At 42.2% G+C, this 18,291-nt stretch overlaps 1 protein-coding gene across 10 annotated transcripts in view; it reads left to right on the top strand.

Annotated features, from left to right (window-relative positions):
- plekha7a (pleckstrin homology domain containing, family A member 7a) overlaps nucleotides 1–18,291 on the top strand; it is a 287,077-nt gene that overhangs the window by 137,710 nt on the left and 131,076 nt on the right. For all 10 annotated transcript variants that reach the window (XM_041794816.1, XM_041794817.1, XM_041794819.1 and 7 more), the window contains one exon: nucleotides 7,342–7,425. In XM_041794816.1, coding sequence (XP_041650750.1) covers nucleotides 7,342–7,425 — 84 coding nt within the window. The remainder of the gene's footprint in view (nucleotides 1–7,341; nucleotides 7,426–18,291) is intronic.

The following is an 18,291-nucleotide window of genomic DNA, read 5'->3' as shown; positions in this document are numbered from 1 at the left end:
AGGAGAGAAGAAGGAGATACAGAAAGAGACGAGAGTTAAGGAAAAAGTAGAGGGAGATGCATAGAGAAGAGGAAGAGGCAGAAAGACAGAAGAGGCAGCAGAAAGAGAGAAAAGAAAGAAGGTAGGAAGAGAGAAGAGTGAGATGCAGAGAAAGAGGACGCAGATTCAGAAGGCTGGAAGAGAGTGAAAATGGAAATTAAGGAAGAGGGAAGAAAAAACGTGGACACAGAAGAAGGGGATGCTAAAAAATGGGCATGCAGGAGGAAACAGAAGAGGAAGATGCAGACGGAGAGTAGAGGGAGATGCATGCAGACGGAGAGTAGAGGGAGATTCAGACAGAGTAGTGGTGCAGACAGAGAGTAGAGGGAGATGCGGACGTAGAGTAGAGAGAGATGCATGCAGACAGAGAGCAGAGGGAGATCCAGACAGAGTAGTGGTGCAGACAGAGTAGAGGGAGATGCAGAAAGAGAGTAGAGGGAGATGCAAACGGAGAGTAGAGGGAGATGCAGACAGAGAGTAGTGGTGCAGACAGAGAGTAGAGGGAGATGCAGACAGAGAGTTGAGGGAGATGCAGACGGAGAGTAGAGAGAGATGCATGCAGACAGAGAGCAGAGGGAGATGCAGACATAGAGTAGAGGGAGATGTAGACAGAGGGTAAAGGGAGATGCAGACAGAGAGTAGTGGTGCAGACAAAGAGCAGAGAGAGATGCAGACAGAGGGTAGAGGGAGATGCAGATAGAGAGCAGAGAGAGATGCAGACAGAGGGTAGAGGGAGATGCAGACAGAGAGCAGAGGGAGAAGCATGCAGACAGAGAGCAGAGGGAGATGCAGACAGAGAGCAGAGGGAGATGCAGACAGAGAGCAGAGGGAGATGCAGACAGAGTATCGGTGCAGACAGAGTAGAGGGAGATGCAGACAAAGGGTAGAGGGAGATGCAGACAGAGAGCAGAGGGAGATGCAGACAGAGAGTAGAGGGAGATGCAGACAGAGAGCAGACGGAGATGCAGACAGAGTATCGGTGCAGACAGAGTAGAGGGAGATGCAGACAAAGGGTAGAGGGAGATGCAGACAGAGAGCAGAGGGAGATGCAGACAGAGAGCAAAGGGAGATGCAGACAGAGAGCAGACGGGGATGCAGACAGAGTATCGGTGCAGACAGAGTAGAGGGAGATGCAGACAAAGGGTAGAGGGAGATGCAGACAGAGAGCAGAGGGAGATGCAGACAGAGAGTAGAGGGAGATGCAGACAGAGAGCAGACGGAGATGCAGACAGAGTATCGGTGCAGACAGAGTAGAGGGAGATGCAGACAAAGGGTAGAGGGAGATGCAGACAGAGAGCAGAGGGAGATGCAGACAGAGAGCAAAGGGAGATGCAGACAGAGAGCAGACGGCGATGCAGACAGAGTATCGGTGCAGACAGAGTAGAAGGAGATGCAGACAAAGGGTAGAGGGAGATGCAGACAGAGAGCAGAGGGAGATGCAGACAGAGAGTAGAGGGAGATGCAGACAGAGAGCAGAGGGAGATGTAGACAGAGGGTAGAGGGAGATGCAGACAGAGAGCAGAGGGAGATGTAGACAGAGAGTAGAGGGAGATGCAGACAGAGAGTAGTGGTGCAGACAAAGAGCAGAGAGAGATGCAGACAGAGGGTAGAGGGAGGTGCAGACAGAGAGCAGAGGGAGATGCACACAGACAGAGAGCAGAGGGAGATGCATGCAGACAGAGAGTACAGGGAGATGCAGAAAAAGAAGATGGAAATGCAGAGAGATTAGATTTAGAAAGAGAGGAGAGAGTTGAAATGGAGATTAAGGAAGAGAGAAGAAAAATGTGGAATGAGAGAAGAAAGAGATGCTGAAAAGATGGAGATGCAGGAGGGAGAGAACAGAAGTGGAAGATGCAGACAGAGAGAAAAGAAAGAAGCAAAAAGAGAGAAGGGAAAGATGCAGAAACTGAAACTAGAGAGATGTGGAAGAAGAGGGAGATGTGGAAAGTGAGAGGCGGAGAAGCAGAAAGACAAAGGAGGGAGAAGCAGGAAGTGAAGAGATAAAGAAAAACAAGGGAAGAGGCAGATGCAGGAAGAAGATGGGAGAAAGGGGGGGGTTTAGGAAGAAAGAAGGAGAAACAGAAAAGAGGAACTGGAGATGTAGACAGAGAGAAGAGAGAAATAAGAAAGGTGTGGAAGGAGAAAAGGATAATGCTGAAGGAGAGAAGAAGGAGATGCTGAAAAGAGCAAAGAGAGAAGGTAGAGATCCAGGAAAAGAGAAATGTGAGAGGCAGAAAGAATAAGAGAGAGAAATGGAGATGCAGAGAGAAAAGAGGGAGATATAAGAAGAGAGAAGAGGGAGACATGAAGAAACAGAGGAGGCAATCTTCTAATAGTATCGGTCCTATTTGCTCCTCTCTGGGTCTTCCATCTTGGATGGTGCTTTGTAGAAGAACAACCAGGGCTTCTCATCAGTTAGTGTGCCTGTATTTAGATTAAAGAAAAAAGAGCATAAACCTGACTAAAACATGTATCAATGGCAACCAAGATGACAGTAAGCCTTTCCCGCCTGCCAGGGGGTTTCATCAGTGTGTGGCATCGCATAAAAGCTAGGAGTAGAAAAATTAATTTGATGTATTAACCTGTCAAAATGCATGTTTAACAAGAATTTTTTAAGTACTCTGTACTCAAATGGTGGCATTTGGACTGAAACTGATCATCAGGACTAGGTTTTTAGTTTTAAAGTAGTTTAGTGGATTTCATTCTACCTTTAAAAGTCCCCTGCTGGGGCGTACAGTCTATGCAGGCAGCCCAGGTTCAAGTCCAGCCTGTGGCTGCTTTCCCACATGTCTGTTCTCCACTCTCTCATCCTTGTTTCTGGCTATCCTCTGTCCTCCTCTGTTAATAAAGGCATAAAAAGCCAAAACAATATATTTTAAAAGAAGTCACCAGCTGATGGATGGAGCAGGGCGTCCTCAGGCAGGTGGTTCCACAGCTCTGGAGTCTGAACCATAAACACTCGCTTCCTGAAGTTTTAAAGAAGATGAGCGAACAGCCAACAAGTGTCTGCCTGAGGACCTCCGTCTGCTCACTGGTTGGAGAACAGGGACTTCAGTACAGACAAATTTTCAGTCATTTTAGCTGCTGGGGCCTGTCACTACAATCTGTTTCCCTTTTCATGCTGCAACTGATCGATTGTATTTCCATCCTGGTGGGAAGATTATTAATTCTCATAGCGCCTCAGACCGGACCGAAGGGCTGATCTCATGTAGAAACACTGAGAGGAACATTGTCCTGTAATACACACTCTGACAGCGTGACTAACACGTCTCCCTCCAGCTCTGGGCTGCTCTCCTTCCTTCTAGATTGGGAGCAAAGGTTCTTCATGCTCCTCTACATCCTTCTCTGCATTTTTACTCTGCTGAGACTTTTAACAGCCGGCTGTCAAACACTCATGTGTCAGAGCGAGTACAGTCTGCTGTGGATCACTGAAGGTGATTCGTCAAGGATTATGAAAGCTATAAATTCTTTTACATTATACTCTTTGACAAATGCCTGAAGGAGTAGAGGCTGTATACTGTGCAGATGTGGGAGAAGAGGTCAAGCTGCTTTAAATCAGAGCTGGCAACTCACTCCAGTCATTTTGGTTTGATTATATTATTATTAGTGTTTTCAAAATGTTCATTCAGCATCTTTAAGGTTGACCACATTTCATTTTATCACTAGAATTTGCTGCAGGCCAATCAAAAATGGGCTGCAGGCCACATTTGGCCCCCAGGCTATAGTTTGGACACCCCTGACCTAAGAGGTAGAACTGGGATTGGCCTTCAGTGTATAGACACTCAGTGCTCTGAGCTGAAAATGAGGTGTCTACTATCAGTTAATCCAGATGTGATAAGCTTTAGTTTTACAACTCGTGTTCTGCTCTCCTGCTGTGAGCTAATAACACCGTTGTCAGTCCCCGTTACGGCGCCTGCTGCTGCCACGTCCCCGCTCTCCTGGGATATCTCGTATCCATGTGGGGGTTTGATCTTCTGCTACAAGGAGCAGCAGTCTGCGGAGCATGAGTAATGGGAGCTGCTGCTGAATGGAAAACAGTGCTACTACGTATTGATTGTTGTTAGAGATAGGAAAGGTTTGTGAACCTGCACACGTGAGAGGGTGTGTGGTGTGTTTCTCCTCACCGTTGCTCCTGGTGGTTACTGTAAAGCAGATCCACTGGAGTTAGTTTTTATATCACCAGGGATTCTGGGACAGACTGCAGCACTGAAGCATTTTTATATTTTTATGAGGCGCTGTTGTTCCTGCAGACACGACTCAGATGTCTAAAGTGTGTTCAGATTACTGAACTGGCAGAGGTGCTTAAGTTTACCTGAGACATTGAGGCAGTAACTAAAATTTTTTTAACCATATATTTTAGGAACAAACTACAAGTTTATGTAGGAGAGGGAGTGACATACCAGGGCGTCCTAACAGCATGGATGTGAGCAACAAAATCTGCTTGATTCCATTGATAACAATGATTATCATATCTGTGATTCACATGTGGTGCTCTGATTTAACAATAGGTCAGTCCTGACTGGTCAAAAGTTGTTGCTTTTGGGACCATAGATGGATGTGTGTGTATAGGGAACACTGCATGTCATGTGCATGTGTATTTATGTGGCCCAAAAGACTTTGTAAAGGCAAATGGGATGCCTGAGGCAATGGACGTTTTGAGCGCCCATGCACATCAAAAACTTCTGAAAACATTCACCAAACTGAAGAAATCTTTCGAAATTATCAATGACTCAGTGTAAGAGTGACAGCAGAAATTCCACCACTCCTTCCACCACTGGGGACAACAGCGGAGAAGAGTCTAGCTGGGTGTATAGTGTTCTTTGAAGAGATGCGTCTTTAGCTTTCTGTTGAAAGTATGAAGGGATCAGAGTGGGGTAATTCCACCATCGGGGGACAACGGAGGAGAGGAGTCGAGCTAGTGATCTAGGGGCCCGCTGGCCAAGCGTAGCGGGCAAGAAGGAGTGTAGACCTGAATGATGGGATTCCAGATAAACAGGAGCAATTTTGAGAGCTGAAGCCAATGTAGAGAGAAGAACGGTGGAGTGACATGAGCTGTCTTGGGTTGGTTGAAGACCAGACGTGCTGCTGCATTCTGGATCATGTAAAAACATTTCTGCTCAGAGCTGCAGTCAGGTCTCTGCACCTGTGCGTTTGTGTGCCTTGTCTGTCAATGGGCTCTATGCACACCAGGGGGTGGCGTATTTCTGGTGGAAAATAAGGCAGCTTCACAAATTCCGCCCAACGATACGTGCCAAGCCAAAATGGAATCTAAACCCTCCTATTCTGCCTTAATCTGTCTGTTTCATTGTTTTTTTGTTTCGATTGTTGTTTGTGTTTACTCTACCATCATCGCTTGGCATCCAAACATGCTAAAATGATGTTTCAAAAACAGGTTTGAAAGCACTTCTGCTGCATGCTGCAATGTACATCTTCGGCTAAATTTAACTCATCATTGACAGTCAGCTCAGGTAACTCATGCAAACAGCGAGTAAACCGCAATGAATTTGCCATCAAACGCCATTCTCTTCTCCCGACTGGAAGTGTGGGAGCGGTCTAATTCCAAATGCGGAAGCAGTTCATGCATAGAGCCCATTCATTCTAGGCTGATATGACAGGTACAGTAAACCTCCACTGGGATTTTCAAAGTAAAAGCCCAATCAGCTTGTTTCTGCGGTGAGACAACTTTCATTTTCATACAGTACTTTTATTCTGAAGAGTTTCTGGGAAAGTTCTTTGGTTGTTGCAGTAACATGCAAAGTTTCTTCAGTGTTTAACTTTCCTTTCATCTCTGCTTGATGTTAATGATTTTAAAAAAGAACAAATTCTAAGAGATATCAACTAAAATGTGATCTCCATCTCCTACTACAGCTTATTTTCTGCCCAAAAATTATTTTAGTGAATTTCCACCAGATGCATGATGGGAAATAAAAAAAGGAATCGTATTCTAGTCTTGTAGTTAGTGACCCACAGTCTTTGCAAAATCTTAGTCTAAGACTAAAAACTCAACGACTTGCTGACAAGTTGTCTTCAGATGTGAGAGGGTCTCAGATGTCTTTTAAGAGTTTTAGCAAAGTCCTCTGGTGTAAGGCCAGCTTAAGTTGGCACGAGTTTATTTGATCCAAGCTGGATATTGACCTGATACCTTGTACTCTGGTGTATGAAGGAAAGGAATGCACAGAACTGTTGTTTTCTGTTGTTTAGTCTTTTATCTGATCCTGTTTCAGGGCCAGAAACAATGTAAAAGACTTGAAATTAGCCTTAATATTTTGATATTCTGTGGATATTTTACAGTAAAATCAAAATGAAGCAAAACAAAAGAATTTAAGTTTCTCTGCCTTCAATATAAAAGCTGTAGAAATCTGTTGACAAGGGGAAACAAAAATTTCCAGGGCAGAGAAGTAAATACTGAATAGACATCCAATTTATTAGGTACACCTGTTTGAACTACTCATTCATGCAATATCTCATCAGCCAATCACATTGCACTAACCAGCGCATCTATGCTTGTAGACGTGGTGAAGACGATCTGCTGAAGTTCAAACAGGACATCAGAATGAGGAAGAAAGGTGATTTAACTGACTGTGAACGTGCCATAAAGGGTATTTATATGATTTTATTTCTACTAGAATTGTGCAGAAGTTTTAAAATCTGGTTCTGTGATAACTCTGCTCTCATTGCTGCCTCTCTTCAGACTAGAGAGTAAGCTCTGATTTGATTAAAAACCACTGTTTTAGTTCAAACTGAAGCTGCTAAATCTCCAGTACAAACATCACAGACCACAGCAGTCATTGTCAGCCGTCTGCTGTGAAACATTCAAGCTCCTGACCCACAAATAGTCCCCCACACACCCACACACACTGACCCTCCACCCCGCCCGCTCTTGTTTACGCTGTCATGCTTTTCCACTCTGGCTGAGGCTTAAAATGACTGGCTGAGTCTATCTCTGATGGAGGCCCAGGCCTGCACTGTCCAGCTTTTTTGTGCTGAGACCAACATTTTGCAGATCACAGAGGACCAGTTGGGTTGGATTTGGTGTGTGTGTGTGTGTGTGGGGGTTTTGGATGGGTGGGGTCGGACGAGCATCCTGCAGCCAACCCTCACATTCAACACGAGGCTGGGAAAGTCAGAGTCGAAGGCCCGTAGGGGTGCTCCGGTTCCCGCTGCTCCTCTGGGGAATGATCGGCTCGTGTCGACTGTACTTGTGAACACGACGGGGGTAAAATCCACAATGATGCCCTCATGGTGTTTACAGTGAAATGCAGAGTGCTAATTCTGTCTCCTCTCCTCCCTCTGTCACTCCAGTCATAACCAGAGGACCAACACGTTTCGCCATCCTGTGAGCGGACAGATATCTCCAGAGAACCTGGATTTCATCCTCCACGAACAGTGAGTCTATGATTTCTTTTCCTTCTTTACAGCCTCAGCAACTGGAATAAATAATTTTACTAAAGATGCTTTAACCCTAAAAGACCTCTTCCTGCTGTTTTTGTAACCTGACATTGCCTGGGTTATATTTCTATTTCCAACTGTGAGCTGTTTATGTCTTTAAAGTGATGAAATGAAACTGAAAAGGAGGAAGAATCTGAAGCATTAGCAGAAAATCCTTTTCTGCTGCTGTTAAAGTGGCTGTTTGGGAGCTTGTTGTTATTCTATTACTTGTTGCCTCACCTTCATTTGACTTTGAGAACATCCCCTCTCCTGCCTTAAAGTCTGATCTTTTTCTGTGTGGTGCTGGTTATACTGCTTCATTAGAAAAGCTCAGTTTTTAAGTGAATATTTGTGTCTTTTATAACCAAAGATGCTTATTAAATAAGTGAAGAAAGCAGAAAATATGGGGGTATTTTCCATAACTTCAGACTTTAAAGAACTTTCCTCATTTCTGAGTGATGGTATCATTGAAGTCATTAAGACGTATTTTTGTTCCCTTAGAGTTGGGACGTTTTCAGGCTGACTGGGTGTTTGCTGCTGAGCGTGTCAGCTCCAGCTTGCTCCACCACAGCTTTCATACATGGCACATGTGTGCTACATGTTGAAGTTTTACTACAGTTCCTCTTCCTACAAGTTTCTTGACTTATTGTCTACAGCATTGGTTCTCAAGTGGTTTGGCGAGGCATACTGGTGTGCCTTAAGGCAAGTCTAGGTGTGCCGTGGGAATTTGTACCATACGTTATGACTACAACTTTATGGCAAATACTGTAACCAGGCCTGCCCACAGATCTGGCTGGACCCCTGAAAAACCCCAGATAATGGGCCCTGCCCAGTTGGGATTTATTAACGATACCAATAAATGTGTGCTTGTTCACTAGCATTGGTGCTAGCATTCTGGCAAACAGTTACCTCACTAAGAGCTGAAAAGCATGGCAAACTATTATTGGGTTGAATTGGTGTTTAAATTATTAATTCAATTACATACATTTTAACCAAGTTAACCAATTTTTCTACCCATTTTTGCAACTTCTTTTGACAAATTAAACCATTTTGTTGCTTTTTTAAGCATTTTTGCCACTTCTTATTACTATTTTTGACCAATTTTTGCCACTTTTTTGAAACTTTTTGCTACATTTAACCCATTTTTGCTGCCTAATTTTGCTATTGTATGGCCATTTTTGGCCATTTTCCCAACACTTTTAACCCCTTTCTACCACCTTTCAGTAACTTTAACCCTTTTTTGCCACTTTTCTGACACTTGTGATCAATTTTGCCATCTTTTTGACACTTTCAACCCATTTGTGCCACCTTCTTGCCAATTTCTGCCCACTTTAGCCTTTCTTTGACCCCTTTTTTCCCAATTTTGCCCTTTTTTACCACTTTTAACCCATTTTTACCACCGTTTAACAACATTTAACTCTTTTAGACCACTTGTAACCCATTTCTGCAACTATTTTGACAATGTTTTTTGCCATTTTCAAGACATTGTTTGGCCACTTTTTTAAACAATTTTCGCCCATTCCTGACTTGGTTTTGCCACTTTTTGCCCAATTTTACTATGTTTTTTTTAAATCACTTATTTCACCCATTTTTGCCACCCTTTGCCTACTTTTGCCATCTCCCTGATCCCCCAGTTGGCTGGGCCCCAGAAAGCTCTCCTCTTTGTCTCCCCTTTTAAGCCATCTTGACTGTAACATTATTAAATGTCTATTTTGTATCGATTTAAATATGGTGTGCCTTGAGATTTTGGCTTAACCTCAGGTGTGCCTTAGGCGAAAAAATGTTGAAAACCACTGATCTACAGCATTAGTTCTCAAGTGGTGTGGCGAGGCACACTGGTGTGCCTTGGGAATTTGTATAGCATTGCATCATTACTATAACTGTGACTGGAGGCACTATGATAAAAATTAATGAGGATATTTTGAATTGAAATAGATATGGTGTGCTTGAAGACAAAAAAGAAGCACTGCTGCTTTCTTGTCATTTAATATATAGGTACTTTTTGGAAACTTGGCTGTGGTTGCATGAGTGGGGAAAAAAGGGTTTAATCTAAAAATGTATGTTTTATTTGTAATAGTAATGTAATTCAAATGCTTTTGATTTACACGGAAAAACACATTTTTAAAAAGCCTTAAGATTTTGGTTCAATGTCCAGACAACAAGGTGAGTGTTCTGGAGTGGCTGAGTCAAAGCCCAGACTTCAGTCCAATGGATAATTTGTGGCTGGACTTGGAGTAAAATGCAGTGTCCAGTTGTGCAAGCCTAATTGAGACCTATCCACACAGACTCAGTGCTGTGATTGCAGCCAAAGGTACATCTACTAAATACTGACATGAAGGGCTGAATATTTATGCAGTCTCTTATTTTACATTACATATTTTTGACAAGCACATTCAACCATGTTGAAGTAACCAAATTACATCTGTGAGACAAAGATAGACGATGATTACCAGTGATGGAAATCAAGTGGAGCCATAAAAAGCCACACTTTGAATGAACAATTGGGACTCAAAGGCAAAAACTGCTCAAAATGAAAATAAAACAGAGCTAAAACACGGTGAAGTGGACTGGTTTAATGGTTGGGTTGCAAAACTTGGCTTTGTTTAGTCAATAGGCCTTGAGTGTGGATGTCTAACGATAGTCTGAACTTTTATAACCCTAGATCACAAAGTTTAACCTCACATAAGTAATAAGCTTCCAGCAGACTGTTGTTTCCTTCATTTGGCAGCTCATGGCTGTTTATCCCTTTAAGAGGTGTGTTGAGTTCAGGTCTCTCTGGAATAAACAATCCAGAGTGCTCACTCACTGCTATTTAGGAACAGCCGTGTTGAACTCTTAACAGCTCTTAGTTTGGGTGAACATTTCCCGCCAGGCGCTGAACCTGACACCAGAGAAACTCTCTAAAGTCTCACTTACAGGAGATGTGCTACTCTTCTGGTTCTAGCTGCTCCAAAGTGTGATGTAGGTCAAAAAGACAGCTGAATTTTTGACAGCATTTCATGTAAATTGAAGAACAACAAACCTCCAGCAATGTGCTGCTCTAGTTAGAAAGATTTTTTAGAAACTTTTTCACAGGAAAAAAAAATCACTCTACATACTCCTTCTGGCTCTTTTGTAAAACATGTTTGGGTGGAATGCATATTTAAAATGCAGGCTGTTTTCAGGGTTTTGTTTACAGCTTTATCGACCACACTGTGGCTCAGCTTTTACTACACTTATTCTGAAATTCAGTGTAACCTGCAGACCCCCTCAGGCGGTGATGCTGACTGTGATATTAAATGCATTCTTTTGCAGCACTCATGAATATTTGACCCTGGTTGCACAAGGAATGAAGAGGTCAGAGCCGCGAGGATGTCTTTATAACGCAGGGATAAAATGAGCAGAAAGATTTACTTTAGCCCTCAGATTTCTGATCCTGCAGCGTTTATGCTTTTGTCATAATATGATCATTTCTATCTAAGGTTGTGGTGGAGAGGTCACGTGGCAAGGTTGAGTTGCCGTATGTCAGAGATACTCAACGAGTGGCTCTGGAGCCACATGTGGCTCTTTTGTGATTATTTATGGCTCTTTTATGTCTTAATCTTAAATATTATTCCCCCAGAAAACCTTTAAAAACTTTTTTGCCCCTTTTTACCTTTTTTTTTTTTTTTTTTTTTTAGCCACTTTTCATCCATTTAGGCTACCTTTGGTCATTAAATACCACTTTTCTCCCTACGTTTTGCCCATTTTTGCCAATTTTTTTTGCCACTTTTTCTCCATTTTTTGCCACTTTTCATCCATTTAAGCAACCTTTTGCTATTAAATACCACTTGTTTCCTTTTCCCCCATTTTTGCCTCTTCTTTTTGCCACTTTCTTCCCATTTTTGCCTTTTTTAAACATTTATTTGCCGGTTTTGACCCAAGTAAGCTACCTTTTGCAATTAAAAACCCCTTTTTTCCCACTTTTTTTGCATATTTTTGAAACTTCTTTCTGCCAATATTTCTAAATTTTGCAATTTTTTTTTCCCATTTTTGCCTCTTTTCACTATTTTTTGCCATTTTTCACCCAATGAAGCTACCTTTTGCCATTAATTACCACTTCTTTCCATTTTCCCCATTTTTTCCTCATCTTTTTGCCTCTTTTATCCCATTTTTGCCCTTTTTCACAATTTTTTTTGCCACTTATTGCCCATTTGAGCTGCCTTTTGCCTTTTAATAACACTAGTTTTCTTATTTTTTTGCCTATTTATACCACTTCTTTTAGCCACTTTTATCTAGTTTTTGCTCTTTTCACCATTTTTTGCCCATTTAAACATCCTTATGCCATTAAATACCACTTCTTTCCTATTTTTTGCCCATTTTTGCTTCTCCTGGCTGCCTTTTGTTCATTTTAGTCATGCTTCACTCTTTTTTTGCCTAGTTTTTGCCACTTTTGGACCATTTTTTGCCACCTGTTACTCACTTTTTTGTAACTTCTCACCCATTTTTACTACTTTCTGACTTTTTCTCCCCATTTTCTCCCCTTTTCATTCATTTTTGCTGCTTTTAGAGCATTTTTGCCATCTTCAAACTTGTTTTTTTGCTACTTCAAGCCATTTTTGCCTCTGAGATTGCTCCAGCAAAGGTATTTTTCAATAATTTGGCTCTTTGCATGAGCTGGGTTGAGTAACACTGCTGTATGTGGATCTCTCTCAGGGTTTGACTTCCCTGTTCAAAGAGTCTTGTGAAGAAATGCATGCAGGTGAACATGAAAATGCATGTACATGCAAAAGCCCTTAACAAATGCAAAAGCTGAAATGCACACAAGAGACAGGAAGCGTTATATTTGACGTCATCACCATTTAGTTCCTGATCACATTTCTTAGGGCTGGCCACTTCAGTTGGTTGGTCGACTGGTGGTCCAACAAGAGAGTTATGCTCCGCATTGGGCCATCCAGGTAGAGAGAAGTACAAAACACAGCAGTGATGGCAGGTTTATGCTGGTTGACATTCATTATTTTAGTATAAAATGCTGAAGTTAAATAATGCTCCAAAAAGACTGGTAATAAAGAGCCTGTCATTGATCAAACTGATCTCAAGTTCACTCTATTCAATTAGTTGGTGTTTTGGTGTAACTTCAGTTGACTTGGTTTTTCTTTGGTTGGCTACAGGACTACAGGTTTTAAACCAGCTAGGTCTAGGGGTCGGAGTCATTGAGTTCTTAGTTCGTTGGTCCATCTGTCCTGGCCATTTTTATCTCAAGAAAGCTTTGAGGTAACCTGACATGCCAGATAGACTTTCTCACATCACATGGGACATGTCTCACATCCAGCTGGGCAACCACCAGATCCACTGCATGGATATATTTCACATTTTATGGGAAACCTTCCATGCCAAGCATATGGGAAGAGCAGGTATTATCAAAAACGTCTTCCAAATTCATGACGGGCCAAACAGAGAGGCAAGGAGGTAGTCGGGCATTTTCAGCTGCATTTGAAACCTCAGCTCTACAGTCTGCCTCTGCTGTAATATATGAGCTGCAGAGTTTCTCAGTGAAACTTCCAGAAAGAAAGTTTCTTACCAACTGGGAGGCATGCAAAAACATCTCTGCTAAGACAAGTTTTTAATGCGGCTCTGCTGTTTTTTTTGGTAAAGAAATGTTATCCAATCTTGGCCATGACTTCAGTTCCTCATTTCAGCCATTATTTCCCTCAAACATTTCTTCTAACCAGACCCCATGTCCACTTAGCTAGGGTTAGTGCCTCATTTTTTTAGAACTGTGTGCATTATGTCATGCACTAGATCCTCAATCCAATTTTTATTCCGCTACTCTATGGCCATGCTTATAGCTACCATGGCAGCAGCCATTGCATGCACTGGCAAACCTCAGGTTGGGAGATTAGTCTTGGCTAATCTTTGCTTTTCTGCCAAGCAAAGCTCTCTTCTCTTCTTTAAATAAAGAACTATTGTCCAGTTCTGATAAAACTGCTGCTGTAGCTTCATCTGAGCTAAGTGCTCCTCTGTATACTGGCCTACAGTAAAGCTAAACCCTGCCTATGAATATTGTGAGCTCGGTCCACAGAAAAGTAATAACATCATCTCTGCCAAGCAAAGCTTTCAGTGTGATTCTCTGCTCATCTTTAAGTGAAGAAATGTTGACCGGTTCTGTCTGCTGCTCTACTATTACTACATCTGAGATTATCACTACACCAGCAGCAATCCATACTGGCTTTTAGTTTAACTAAACCCCACCTATAACTGCTGCCTCAGTCTCCTCAGTGATGCTGATTGGTCCGGTCCAGTCTTAGACCTGGCACAATCTTTTCTGATTAAAGTTTGCAAAACGGACCTGGCTGATGACAGACATGGACTCTGGCAAATTCACCAACTTTGCAAGGATGGCGTTAAGCAGTCAGAGGTCAAGGATTTTTGGGGGGGATTTTCTTCAAACTTTGTCCTAATGTCCACACTGATGGACGAATGAAATTAGAACATTTTGGTACAAGTCAAAAACCACCCAAACACCTTTTTGACCCAGTTCTAGACTTTCTCAGTTTGGCAGTTGAATACCCCTGGTAGGCGCATAACCCCTAAGGTGGTAGTTCTAGTTATTCATTGAGTGGTGCGTTTTGTCTCCTTCTTAAAGTTAAGATGGCTGCCTTGTTTCTTTGATGCCTTGAAATAAAAGCCAATGTCTGGTTCTTTAATGAGAGTGAAAAAACAAAGGGTGGTTAATTTTGGATTTACCACCTGCTGGGTAAAACGCTCTTTTGTCTTGAGAGCTACTCGGTTAGATTTTGAACAAAATCTACCGATGAGACTCCTGAAGAGTTTCCCCTTTGGTTAAAAAGTATTTAAATACTTTATTTTCTCTCTATTACCGTGTTTTGTATTCCCAACCACTCAGACAGGTATTTTCTACCTGTGCTGTTCCGGCATGTGATGGTCAAGCTTAAAGCAAAGGTGGTGGACCTGTTCCAGCTTCTCTTCCACAATGGAGTATTACCTCAACAGGCTCGCACCACTTTGGTTGGACATGACCTTCTGAGCGTGCTGCTTAATTTCAGTTCATTTTATGTAACGGTAACATGAAACAAAATTCAACATAAACTTAGAAAGTCGTCTTTGTTCACTCAAACAGTTCCTTAAGAGGTGGCTCACTGCCTTGCTGCCATTTTCTTGCACACGTGCCTGCCTCAGCTGATCAATGCCTAGGCCACATGCTGGTGGGAATTTTTGAAAACTGGGTTTTTCATCCTCTGTTTTTAAAAATAGTGTGTTCACACACAATGCAGTCTACAAAACATCTTTGTCCACCTAAAAATATTTCACAGGGATATTTCATGGTGTAAAGATCCTGCCTTACCTGCCCTCCACTGATTTGGTGGGGCAGCTTAATTCATCTTCAAAGTTGCCCAGCCAACCAGAGCAAGATCTCATCTTAAACTTCTTTGGAGTGTTCTGTGGAGCAGCAGTGACCTCTGGAGTTTATTCACCTAACAGTGACCCCCTCTTTTCTCATGACCCACGAAGAACTGGAGGGCCCGCCCATGCAACCTACCAGGGACCAATTTGTTGTGATACCACTGATATATTTCCCATTTATCTAAGGGATAGAGAGTGGTGTATGAGAAAAAAATATCACAAGATTTCCTGACAAGGTTAAACATTTCTTTTGAGCTTAACAGGCTGCATAGGAGCAGTGCTGTAGCAGCCATGAAGTTGTCTAATTGAGGTGGAAAATGCCCTGCTTTTGCTCTGAGCACTTAAAATGGTTTGAATGGCAGCTAGTTAAGAAATGGAGCGCAGCTGATCCCCCATGACCCGTTTGAGTGTGTGTATATTTTCAACATCTCGCCATGTTGCGCAGGAAGTTGGCCTCATGCTAAAATGAGACATGCTTCACATTTCTGCCCCTTCACATATTTAAATGTTAATTTAATGGTTTTGTGTAGCACCACCCATTTTAAGAGGCCAGTAGCATCTCTTACATCTACCTTTGGCATCCTGCCACCTACTGTTGAAGGGCAGTATTACCTCACACACAAAGTGCACTGTGCCCCTTTTTTCTAACTAAATGACATTCCTGGGAGGATCTACATGGTTTTTCCGCCATGCTGCAGCACACTGCACTGGTTTGCTAACACCCACCTGTTCCTACATACCAGCGATTGCGACACACCCTGACGCACGCTGGGTAGCGAGGGCTCTTCAGTGCTGCTTGCAGCCCTAGTTTCTTTTAGGGAGCTTTTACCTTTATTCAGAAAGAACAGCTGAAGTCAGACAGGAGGTATGGGGACAGAGAATGGAGGAAGACATGCACCAAACAGTGCAGAGACTGGGATTTAATCTCATAACCAGTGCGCTGACAACTATAGTGGGTGCCTGCTCTACCAACTGAGCTAAACCAGCATCCGGAAGCAAAGATATTTAGTGCAAGAGCATTAATAGTTAAAAGTTTTTTATTGTGGGCCTGTAGCCTTTGCAGTTTAAGAGTTTTATTTGAATAAAAGAAAAAAAATCCATTCATAGCCAGCCATATGTTAGAAATAAAAGGTGTAAAACAGCAACAAAACAGCCCTTTGCATCTTTATAGCTTCTGTAGCCATCTATCTTTGTTGTTGTCCTACTTTGATATTTTTTGTTTTAGCAAAGATCTGTCTTTAGTGACCTGCTGGTGTAAACTAAGTCAGGCAGACCTATATTAAGTATGATCTCAGTATTCTTTTAACCTGTTGGCTTTAAATAATCACAAAACAATGTATTGAAATGAAAATGAGACTTCTAGAGAAGAAAACCCTCACTTTCACTCCTTCTTAGAGCTTCACATTCTCTGTTAGTCCTTCTCAAATGGATTTAATTCAGTGCAGAACAATTAAAGCAGCTTTTGTGTGCGCTCATCTCATGTAGAAACACATTAAAGCGTAATGAAGTTCCACTGCACAGACTCCATTTCTGGTAACCTATTTCTCTTTCCGTTTTTCCGTCCCTGTCACCAGCTCTTTGTTTCACATTTCCTGTCCTCCCTCTAATTCCATCTGTCCAACCAGATTCACTTTCTCCTCTTTTCTGGCTCCATTATTGCTCAGATTTTCCAGCATTTCTCTGTCCTAGAACCCTGGTTCATTATTTCTCCATTTTGCATTGTGCTAGGTTTAATGCCTCCATGCTGGCGGTTGTAATGATTTGATTAGTGTCCCAGTGCTGCACAAGGGTCTAATGTGACAAAATCTGGTAGTCTGATTTTATCTCTGTGTTTGCTGCAGTTTTTAGATGATGTTAACATGGATTATTTTTAGGAGAATTTAAATGCCTGGTGCTGAGTCTCCATGCAGTCGGTGGTATTTGCTACCGTCCCAAACTCTTTTTGCCCTCCAGGCGTCTGCAGCAGAGGTGTGATTAAAAGCTATTAATAGACCTCATTACCTTTAGCTTGTGAGCACGGTATCTCAAGAAAGTTTTGAGAGATTTTCTTCAAATTTTGCACAAACATCCACTCTGACTCAAAGATGAAGTGAACAACTTTCCTCTTGACCCACCACCGTAAACTACCAGGCAGATGTTTCACTTCTTTATGTTTTTCCTCTCTTCTTTCCTTCTACCTGTACATTGATGCTGCTTTCCATCTTACTATTGTAAGTGTTGATTTTTCATTTATTCAGATTTATGAGTTAATCTAATGTTCTTTTCATTTTTAAGAACTAGACTGAAAATAAATCTGAACCTGTCACTACAGAGAATTTGCCAAGGGACAAACAGAGAATGGATGTTTTATTAAGGCTATAAAATCCGATGAAATCTGTGAATTATGCAAATAAAATGTAAGATGTCAGGCTGATGCTCAGGTGTAATAACTCCTGATGTGATGCAGACTTCTCTTACAGAGGAAAAATTCTTCCACATAAAAATATAGAAGCTGTATCCAGGGCTGGGTTTTATTGTGGGACTCAACCTGAAAGACATCCCAGCCTCCATTTGGATTACTTAATGTTGATCCCTCTAGAAAGATTTCAGAATAACAGCACAGAAAAGCTGTTTAAAAGTGGCCTTCCTGGTGTGAGGTACTCACAAAGCATTTAGGAATTTTCTTTTCTCTTTGCATAAATGTCCACGCTGACTTAACAGTCAGCTGTTTAGGCCAGTGATACCCAACCCTGCTCAACCAAAGAGCCAAACAGTTGAAAAATACCTTTGCAAGAGCCACAATCTAAGAGGTGAAAAGTGGCAATGAAAAATGTGGCATTAAAATAAGTTAAAGATGGCAAAGATGGTCAAGAAGTGGCAAAAATGGGTGAAGAGGGGAAAAATAGGCATAAAATGACAATAACTGGGTGAAAAGTGGCAAAAAATGGGGAGAGCAGGTGGCTATAAAGGGCAGAAAGTTGCAAAAATGAGTGAAAAGTGACAAAAAATGAGTTACAGGTGGCAAAAATCAGCAAAGATTGGCAAAATGTTGCCGAACACATCTGAGAGAAAGAATGGTAAATTTCCATCAAGAAAAACCCTAAAAAGGTGTAAAAGAAGACCTCAGTCTCAACTACAACTCCTGGCTAGCTTTAAAGTTAACAACAACTAACTGCCAGTAACTGCCATGGAACACTGCCTGATCAACAGGAGACTACTAAGTGCTACCTACTGAGGTAGCATGGGGCGGCCCGTACGAACACAGCGGCCCGGCGCTCCATCACTAACAGCAAAACAAAGCCCTACACTTACACCAGAACTGACAGCAAGCCCAGAGAGTTGACATCTTTCCTGATGGAGATTAACCGGAGAACGGAGAGCTTGGAGACTGAAAGGAGGAGAATGCAGAGCAGCACGACATCTACAGCCAGGTGGGGAGAAGGTAGAGACGGCATTGCATGA

Source organism: Cheilinus undulatus, linkage group 9, assembly GCF_018320785.1.
Source record: "Cheilinus undulatus linkage group 9, ASM1832078v1, whole genome shotgun sequence".
NCBI lineage: Eukaryota > Metazoa > Chordata > Actinopteri > Labriformes > Labridae > Cheilinus > Cheilinus undulatus.
This window is presented reverse-complemented; position numbering and strand designations above follow the sequence as displayed.